The sequence below is a fragment of the Elephantulus edwardii genome, unplaced genomic scaffold (genome assembly GCF_000299155.1).
Source record: "Elephantulus edwardii isolate Elephantulus edwardi_28Jun2011 unplaced genomic scaffold, EleEdw1.0 scaffold00192, whole genome shotgun sequence".
Lineage (NCBI taxonomy): Eukaryota > Metazoa > Chordata > Mammalia > Macroscelidea > Macroscelididae > Elephantulus > Elephantulus edwardii.
In genome coordinates, this window is record NW_006399942.1 from 4,527,419 (window position 1) to 4,538,026 (window position 10,608).

The following is a 10,608-nucleotide window of genomic DNA, read 5'->3' on the forward strand; positions in this document are numbered from 1 at the left end:
TCTATTCCATTGATCTATGTGTCTGTCATTGTACCAGTACCATGCTGTCTTGACTATCACGGCAGTGTAGTAGGATTTTAAGTCAGGGAGTGAGATGCCTCCTATCGTTTTTCTCTTTTTAAAGAGTGCCAAATCTATTCTTAAGATGGTATTTTTAAGTCCAGATGGGATAAACTCAAGATAATATTTTGGTTCTTGTGGACTTAATTTTACTCATCCTCTATTTGAGTTTACATGTGAGCAATTGATGATCTGTTACACAGTCAGAAACAGGCCTTGTTTTGACAGTTGATATTTTGCTTCTCCAACTAATCCTTCCACAAATGGAGTCAGTCTGATTTCTATGCTATCTCTCTGGTGAGGTTCATGTATATAGTTTGCATTTGTATCTTTTAAAAGAAGGTATTTGCAATGAATATGCCATTGGACAAAACAACTCCATCATTCTAATTCTAGCCTCCTTTCTATCAACAAGCCCATACTTTCTGGTTACATTTTCTTCTTCATTGCTTCCCATTTTGTATGCCAGTCACCAATTATCATTAACACACCTTGATTATATATTTGGCCAATTTCAGACTACAAAGCTTGGTAAAAATCTTCAATTTCCTTCTCTTTGGCTTTAGCTGTTAATGTATATACTTGAATAATGGTCATAGTAAGTGTCCTTGTATGTGTATGCGTATGAATAATATGCTATCACTAACAACATTGTAGTTCAGGATAGAGCTTGAAATTGTCTTTTTTATCTGTAACTATAACACCTTTCTTCCTCTGGTTTTTATTTCTGGTGTAATATACTATGTGGTTGTCTGATTCACAGTGACCAAACAAATCAATGTCACCTCAATAAAGTCTAGAATGCTGATGTTCATTTTTTCACAATTTCTAGTTTCCCGACATTCATATTTTGCACATTCCATGTTCCAACAATTAAAGGATGTTTACAGCACTTTTTCCTCATTTTGTTTGACTTTCAATCTAGGTTTTACTTCTAATACTATAATTATCTTTGTTCTTCTATTCATAGGATTTTCAGAGTTCTCCTATTTCAAAAGTGGATGACCAATTCAGCTTCCTAGCAATCTTTTTTTTATTTTTAATAATTTTAATGAACATTTACAGAGATTTTGGATTTCCATTCATTCACTGTTGCACTTTTCTCCCTGCCCAGCCCTCTCCCCCGCCCCCCGCCCCAGTTCGCTCCTCTCTTTGAAACGTAAAAGAAAAATTCTTTCTTTGATATACAATCCCCCCGCACCCCTCCCACTGCCCCAAGTACACTCCACTATGCAACCTTAATTGTGGACTCCTATGCAATCTTAATACGGGAGCTCTACTAAAATCTGTCCACTGTGATAAGGTAAGAGAGGTGGAAAATACAGAAACTGTGTAAGCTAAAATATGAAGTTATCAGTAAAAGAATGATCATAAAAACAGAAATAAAACTGCAAATTATTGAAATAACTAAAAAGTAGAATAAATTCATGAAGTTCAGAAAATACATAGTATACAGCACAAAGCTTTATGTAGCAGATGAGAATTCAGGTTTTCTCACTCCAAGAAGAAATTAGGCAAAGATATATACAAAGAATGTTTAATTTCATTTTTAGTAGTATAGTACATGTTAAAATGAGAATTTTAAAATGGTTTCTATCAATCTGTTACTATTCCAGTAGATACTAAATGGATAAAGTTCATTAAATCAAGTTTCATATTACAGAGTAATTTTGTTTCTTATTGTTTATATTTTTTTATAAGGAAAGGGAAAAAACAACTATCATTTTAGGTATACTTGAGCATAAATTCAGTGTGTAGATTATAAACATAAATTGTCATTTTACGAGGGAAATTATAAAAACAAATAAGCACAATGATGATGTTATTATTATCATTATTATTATTTATTATTATTACCTGAGTCTTGATTTTTCTTTTCCATAAGCAACATGTTGTGAACAGATTCTGTTTGATATAGTGGTCAAAAGTGATAAATGTTTAACCTGTAGTCTCTATAAAAACAAACAAAAGATCTTATTAGATGGTCATAATTTATTGAAAGTAATATGCAAGAATGGAAAAAATAGAGAATACTAACTTTGTATATTGTATAAATATAAAACTAAAATGTGGCCAAAGGCAAGCAGTGAGATTTCTTTTTTTTCTATAGATGATTTATAATTTTCTAATTAAGCAAATGCCAGGGAAGCCTTTTAGAATTGCTACAAATTCCAGAATCAAATTGCTACATGTTCAAAAGAAATTTTATCAAAAGAAGAAAGAGAAAATGGGAATGATACTAATATAGTACATAGGTGTAAAAGCAATTAATAATGAAATTTCTAATTCAAAATTGGAGAAATTACGGTCTATGTCCAAAAAAAATCAGGCATTGAAAATCTTGTGAAGTAAGCATACTTTGGTACATGGGGTCATCATGAGCTGAAACAACTTCAAGATAAGTGACTTACTACTTATACGATGTATAAAATAATACTCACCTCTTTCAAAAAGCATGCATTTGGATTTGAAGAAGTGCAGCAGGATCCCACCATAGAAAGATAACTCTTCACATAACTGACTAAAAGTAGTAGAGGTGCTTGTCCATAGTTAACAGAATAGTCATATATAAATCTGGGGGGGGGGAAGCAGCAACATTGTCAAAATAAGCTATTTTTTTCAGAAGTATTTTGATAATGAAAAGTGCATATTACAGGAATTCATGACTTTACCATCTAAAAATTACTAAGGATTTTAAAAGTTGTAATACTGAAGCCATTTTAATTAATGTTTTAGTTTGGAAAATATTTGTTCTTCCCTCAATTCCCAGGTAACTTGCTTTAGTGGAGGAGCTCTTTGCTCTTATAGACTTAGCTTTTTGCCAAGCAATTGCTTTTTTGATGTTGTTTGAGTTAATGAAGAGAAATGTAATTTATGTACTTTAGTTTGTGATCCTAGACAATAGCTTTATATAGACTTTATGTTAAAAGAATATTTTTTAAAAACTTTCAACAGGTTGAGCCCTTATCTCAAACTTGCTGCCATAGAGTTAATTCTGACTCATAAGTGACCCTCCACTGGGTTTTCAGGCTGTAATCTCAATGGGAAGGAACTGCCCACCTGTCTTCTGCGGATTCTCTGTTCAGTTCAACCCAAGATAAAAATACCAAATCTTGATTAGCAGTGAGACACACGAAGGAGTATATCACGTTTCCCTAAACAGCTTTGTAATCTTATGCAAAATGCATTTTAAAAATGAACAAGGATGTGCAAACAAGCCACTTTTTAGTGAAATCTTAACTGTGATTTTACACACTTAAAACTGCCTTGAATAGTTTGACATTGCTTTTAATATCTGTAGACCTATTGAATGGGTTTTTCCTCATTTTAAAAATTTCTGTGAACTCTCTAAGCCACTATCAAGAAAGAATCATGTGTTTTCTGGCTAATCTGTCATACTTGATTATAAGAAGCTCTAAGTTACATGTTCACTTATGCAACACAACATATATTCCCTTCACAATTGCTCTGTTGGTAAATATACTACAGGAGAGATGCTATTTCAAGTTATAGTGTTAGGTCCAGTGTGGGGAAATTTTGGGAACTGACTACATCTGTTTGAGAAAAGCATTTGCTATCATTGATGCTGACAGAAAAGTGCTACACTGAGTGGCAGTCAAATTCCCTGTTACTGGATGAGTTAAAATGAAATTGTCACCTGGATTGAGGTATTAAAATGTTTTATGACTAAAATTTTACTGTGATGAAAACAGCTTACTGGTCTGCAAATTCCTTGGGGTCGTGCCTGAATGCATGACATAATTCATCATTTGTTGGTTCTACATAGGTAGGAAACTCTTGTGGTGGGTGTTTCAGGGCTGCCATACAGAGCTTCCGTTCCAAACCCTCTTCGTCACAGCACTCAGAGGTTCCTGGGTGCACTGGGAACGGACTGTCACTTTCACACGACTTGGCAGACAAGGCTGAAGTCTGAAATAAGAGGAGAGAAATAAGTGGCGGGGGAGGGGGTGAAATTCCTATTCAGTAAAACATTTCTTTTTGTAATTTAAAATTCTCATGAGTGCTAGTCAAGAATTTTGCTTATCTGAAAACTCACAGCTCCTTATGATTAAAGATGTTAAGGAATTGGAATGCTTAAAAAATCTTCTCTGTTTTAATCTTCACTGGCTTGGCTTGAGGAAAAATTCTCATTGGAGATGGGAAGATGGAACAATCCTAAACGTCTCAAGGATTCTTAGCAACAGCGTGATCCAGAAATGTGGCGCCCTTAACAAACATGGTCTTCAAGCCTCTAGTTGTGAAGTTCCATTACAGTGGATTTGTAGAAAGTCTAGGCTTTAAAGTATGGTCACTCTCAGTGCTAACTCTCACATCTGCTTTATAACCTCTTAAAAAGTAGGACTTGGCAACTGGTTTTGGGAGAACCACGAGTATGTGTGTACTGAATGAATTCTGATATTAAAGAATTCAAGACACGATAAAAAAAAATTCTCATGAGTAACCAACCATGCCAAGGCCTGCTTGAGGTGATTTATCAATATAACAAGCTACATAAGCTTGTGACATGCAACTACTGAGTCTTGTTCATGTTCATAACTGACTCTCTACTAGAGAAAACAAAAATAGAACTCTCACCAATAAATGTATGGGTTTTATCATTTTGCTGTCATTAGTGCTTTTAGCCAGTATCTCAGTATTTCTCTGTGGAGTTATTAGCACATCTGAGGATAAGGTAGTCCATTTGAAAAAGAACCTACCCCTACGACTTCTACTGTCTAAAGCAAATGCCCATTGATAGTGATGATCAGTCTCTGCTGATATTATCCCTCTGTTTTCCCCCTTATTAAATCAGCAGACTCTTCAGCTTGATTTTTCTAGTCTTCTTTATTGGTTTCCCTTCTTTGCACTTGTTTCTGCAAAACCACTCATTGTTTGGTGCCTTACTGTCAATTCAGACTCATAGCCATTCTATATACAAAAGATGGAGACTTTGTGTGAACCTGTGTCATCTTCACAGTCTCCCATGTACCCAAACCATCTATTTGCAGCCCCTGTGGTAATCCATCTCATTACAGTCTTCTCCTTTGTTGACTTTGTACTTTTCAAAACAGTATATCCTTTTCCAAAATATGTGAGACTATGTTTCACCATCCTTGCCTCTAAGGAACACTCTGATTGTACTTATTCCACGATAGATGTGGAATATTCAAACTCCACTGTCTCTGTACTTCAAAGGCATCAATGCAATTCAAAGGCATAAATTCTTCTTTGATCTTTCCTATTTATTGTTTAACTTTCATATAAATATGAAGCAAGGAAAATACCTTGTTGGGCAAGTTTCAGCATAGTCTTTCGTGTGACATCCTAATTCTTTAGCATTTTAAAGACATCGTGACAGAAGATTTGCTCAATGCAACACATAATTTGATTTCTTGACTGCTTCTTCAGTTATGGATCTAAGCAAAATGAAATCCTTGACAACTTGAATTTCTTCCCATTTATTATGATACTGCTTATTTGTCCAGTTGTGAGGATTTTTGCTTTATTTGTGTTGACTGAAGGCTATAGTTTTATCTTTCTTCAATAACTATCTCAATCCTATTTGCTTTTACCAATAAAGCTTGTGTGATCTGAAAAAGGCAGGGTATTGATAAGTTTTGCTCCAACTCTGATGCCACTCATAGTAAGAAATAAGTAAGAAATGGCTCAAGTAAGAAATAGGTTGGCTGTGAATTACACAAATTCTGAATCAGTAGGTAAAAAGTCTCATTGCCTTCATGGAGTTTATTCTGACTCAGAGCAATCCTCGAGTAGGTTGTGAGGCTATAATTTTTAAAGGAGGGAAGTCCATCTTTCTTTGGAGGAGCCTCAGGTGTATTCCAACCACCAGAGGGTCGGGGCCATTTATTTAGCAATTTAACACACTGTGTAGTATGCCTAAGAATTTGGTTTTACCCAAAGCATCAAGGTTTATTCTCATATGCAGCAAGGGGTGAAAAAGAAAGTATAATCTAATTTGCAATCACAACTTTGATTCAGATGATTTTACTAAATCCAAGTGTAGCACACCAACAAATCAGTGGAATTGAAAAAAAATATTGTTGAGAATAGTTTAATATTTTTTAGGAATATAAACAGTTATCAAGGGAAAAGCTAAGACTTTACCTAACATCTTAACATTTAGTTTACAGTTTAGTGATTTTGTAAGACAAACATTTCAAAAGATCTTTCACCTCATGTTGTTGTTGTTATGTGCCATCAAGTCACTTGTGACTCATAGCGACCCTATGTACAAGAGCTCTAAATGCTGTTCTATCCTGTGCCAACCTAGCCATCTCAAACGCACTCATTCTCACCACCTTAGTCACAGAATCTATCCATCTCATGGAAGGTCTTCCTCTCCTGCGCCGTCCCTCCACTCTCCCAAACATGATGTCCCTTTCCAAGGACCAGTCCCTCCTTGCAACATGCCCAAAGTATGTCAGACAAAGCTTCAGAATCCTTGACTCCAAGGAGCATTCTAGCATCACCTTCTCCAGGACAAACCTGCTTGTTCTCCTAGCAGTCCATGGGATATTCAACACTCTTCTCCAGAACCACAGCTCAAAGGCATCAATTCTCTATCATCCCTATTCACTGTCTAACTCTCTGACGTATAGCACGTAATTGCGAAGACTATAGCCCAGATCAGGTGCACCTTAGTCTCCAGCCTGATGTCGTTGCTTTTCAGTACTCTTGAGAGGTCCCTCACAGCTCATAGATGAAGATAATACGATGAATTGATGAGTTTATTATAAAAACGACAAACATCTTCTGAGGGTCCACCACACCTACCCTCCACCAAACTTTCAGATTGAGAATTAGGTGTTCTCTTTTCTACTCCTTTTCTCTTTTTTTCCAGTGAATTTTGTATTACTGTCCAATTCCCCCCCCCAGCAAACTTTCTATTATTCCTTTTTTATTACCATGTTTCAAATAAAAAGAAGAGGTCTGGTGGCATAGTCCACAGGGAATTGTAGTGCTAACTGAAGTCACACTTTTTTGATGGTTCCTATTCACAAGTGACTCAGAGGGAGAAAAATGAGTGGTGTCCTCCTATCATGTCCACAAGCTCAGAAAACCAACAGAGGTTTAAATATGAATCCATCTCTACCAAAGAACAATGAAAGGGTTGTTGGGGTGTTCCTCCCCAAATAAAAGAGACTGAGAAAGGAAAAAGGATCAATGCATTGAAAAAATATTTTGTAAAAGTATGAGAAAAAATTTTAAAAGTTCAATGTTTCTGAATTGTGTGTACAATCCTGGAATTTCATCTCTGATCTAGAGATGCTTTAGCAAGATTTCCTAACAATTAAGTGAAACAAACCAGAAAGGAAACAAAAGAAATGATGTATTTATTGTTTTAAACATGTTTAGGAAAATGTTTATTTTAAGATGGTTTGGAAGGTCAAGTTAAAAATTTGTTACCATGGTGGTGAAAGGAACTGATTATAAAATTTGTAAAATATAAATAAGGACTAGATAAAACAATTAATGGCTAAGATTAATCATGATGCAGAATGGATTCTAGTTAGATCTTCTTGTTTTTGTCTGCCAGCTAATTGTTTATGGTTGGAGTACTGAGATTTTTTCAGTAGAAGTCTTTATCAAAATGAGTATCATTGTCATTTTCCCCCCCAGATCTCACTACTACCTTTAGTAACTTGCTTAAGTTTCTGTAGCTTTACTCTATCATTCACAGCTTATGGTTTGAGAAAGTTCTGCTACTAACTCCAAAGTCACATCTCTAGTGACTTGAATCTCTCAGCTTTACAAGAGAAAGATAACAATCTGTTCCTTTTCAATTTGTTGCTTTAGAAACACACTGGAGGGTCAGTTGTAAGTCAATTCTTACTCGGTAGCGATGAGTTTGAGTTTTGGGGTTTATATTTTGATGTCAGTCTTTTCAACATTTTAATTTCTTAATGTGGTGATTTTTGTTGGATGCTATCAAGTTGTCTGCATCTCACAGAGACCCTGTGAAAACCATATTAGAACACTTTACTATCTGGCTCCATTCTCGTAATCTCTGATATACTGAAGCTTATTGTTAGAGTCATTGTGTCAATCCATATTGCTGGGAGTTCCTCTCTTTCTCCTACTCTCCAACTTTTCCAGAGTGACATCGTTTTCCAATAACTGGCCTTTCTGAAAAACACACCCAGAGCGTGTGAGACAAAGCTTCATTTGCCTTTAATGAACAACCTGTTTTCATTTCCTCCAAAACAGACTTGTTTGTTGTTTTGGCAGTTCATGGGATGTTCATTAGTTTTCTACAGCATCACAACTCTAAGACTTCAATTCTTTGTCATCCTTACTCAGTGTCCAACTTTCAGATGCGCAGGAAGTAATTGAAAAGACCATGGCTTGACTCATGTGCATCTAGATTTTTAAATTGGCATCCTTGTTCTTCAGCACTTTGGAGAGGTCTTTGACAGAACAACAAATTTCACTAATGCAACACATCTTTTGACCAACTCAGAAGACATTTCTGTTGAGACAGAAATAACTTATAGTTGATAAAATATTGGAGTTCTGACTATACTACCAGAACTTCTTATAATATGTTGTTGTGTGCCATGAAGTCAGAATTAACCTTTACATGACCCTCCAGTGGGAGATTTTCAGAGGCAGTAAATTGCACCAAAGGAGATTTCCCATTTTTCTCCTATGGAGCAGCTGGTGGATTCAAATCAAGTACCTGTGTAATGTTTTTGAAATTCCTTGTCACTAAGCCACCAAAGCTCCCTATACATAATAAATTGTTGTCATATGTACCTCTAACCCTGCTCTATCCTGTGCCAAATTTATTATCTCGGACACATCTACCACTGTTACCCAGTCACTGAATCAGTCTATCTCAATGAGAGTCTTCCTTTCTTGCTCTATTCCTCCACTCTACCAAGCATGATGTCCCTCTCCAAGGACAAGTCCCTCCTTACAACATGCTCAAATATGTCTGGTGAAGCTCCAGAATCTTTGTCTGCAAGGAGCAGCCTGGTTTCACATTCTCCAAGACAAATTTGTTTGTTCTCCTTGCAGTCCATTGTATATTTAATACTTTTCTCCAGCACCACAGCTTAAAAGCATCAATTCTCCTTACATCACTCCTAGTCATTGTCCAGCTTTCTGATGCATAGCAAGTAATTGTGAAGACTATGGCCTCGATCATGTGCACCTTAGTTTCCAGACTGAACATTGGTCTAGAGCCCTGAGAAGCCAAAGCAAAGAGATGAAATCAAGAAAATAAGAAAATGAACAGAAGATTTCAAAGGGCAGTGTGGGAAGACAAAGTAAAGTATTATAATGAAATGTGCAAAAGCTGGAGTCAGAAAATCAAAAGGGCTGATCTTGGTAGGCATTTCTTAACCTGAAGGAATGTTAAAAAAAAATAAAATTAAAGCCTTAAGTTGCTTTAGGCAGAATTTTAAATGACCCTGAAAGCATTAAAAGAAGATAGAAAGAATATACAGAGTCATTTTACCAAAAGGAATTAGTGGAAACAGAAGAATTACATGAGACAACATATGAACAAGAGTCTGTGGTGATAAAGGAAGGGGTTCAAGCTGCTTTGAAAGAATTGGCAAAAAACAAGGCCCCAGGAATTAACAGCATATCAATTGACATATTTCAACAAAAGATGCTGCCCTGGATGTGTTCACCAAGTTGTTCCAAGAAATCTGTTGGACAACCACATGGCCAACTGATTTGTTCATATTCCAAAGGTGACTTGACAGAGTGCAGAAATTACTGAGCATTATCATTAACATCACAGCAAAGAGCACAGAGACACATCCTGGCTCAGACACCACAGCCAGGGAGTAGACAGCTGGATGGCCTTAGCTAGAGACATCTTCTCGCTGCGGTGCACGCTAGATTGAACTGTGGTCAGTGAGGCCAGGTGGCCACCTGGGCCGTGGGAGTCTGATGTGATTAGATTCCCAGTCCAGGACTTACAGTTTTTCCAGTTAGTGTACCAGTTAGTGTACTGGAATATTCATTCCATTTGTCTGACTCACGTTCCTATGAAGGATACATTAAAGACCTTGCTGATTTTCTAGTCATATGGTCCAGAAGAAGAGAAGAACCTCACAGTGTGTCCCAAAGGCATCCTTTTTGAACAGAAGGGCCCTGTTTATTCTGTGTGTCAATTTCTTTTGCATTCACTTGGAGACTGAGTAGCTTGAATGATCCTAACTATGGCTATTCCAAAGGAAACACTTGCATTCTGTGAAAATGAACTGAATAATTGGATTAAAGTCTAAAATAAAAGTGAGAAGAACATGTACTTCAAAGAATGAATAGATGGCACATGTATCAACATACTCTTCTGCATAAAGTTGTTGTTGATTGCTGTCAAGTTGGGCATGGCTAATAGTTGTTGTGGTTGTTGTTATGTGCCGTCGAGTCGTTTTCAACTCATAGCGACCCTATGCCCAACAGCCCTAAACCTTGCTCTATCCTGCGCCAACTGCACTGCCTCTGACACACTCATCCCGATTACCCCAGTCACCGAATCAATCCATCTCATAGAGGGTCTTCCCCTCC

General features: G+C 36.5%; 1 protein-coding gene across 1 annotated transcript in view; it reads right to left on the reverse strand.

Annotated features, from left to right (window-relative positions):
• GC (group-specific component (vitamin D binding protein)) overlaps positions 1-10,608 on the reverse strand; it is a 64,855-nt gene that overhangs the window by 11,570 nt on the left and 42,677 nt on the right. Inside the window, exons 5-7 of the mRNA XM_006896849.1 lie at positions 3,779-3,990; positions 2,502-2,634; positions 1,918-2,012 (exon numbers count right to left, since the gene is read on the reverse strand). Of these exons, the coding sequence (XP_006896911.1) occupies positions 1,918-2,012; positions 2,502-2,634; positions 3,779-3,990 (440 nt within the window). The remainder of the gene's footprint in view (positions 1-1,917; positions 2,013-2,501; positions 2,635-3,778; positions 3,991-10,608) is intronic.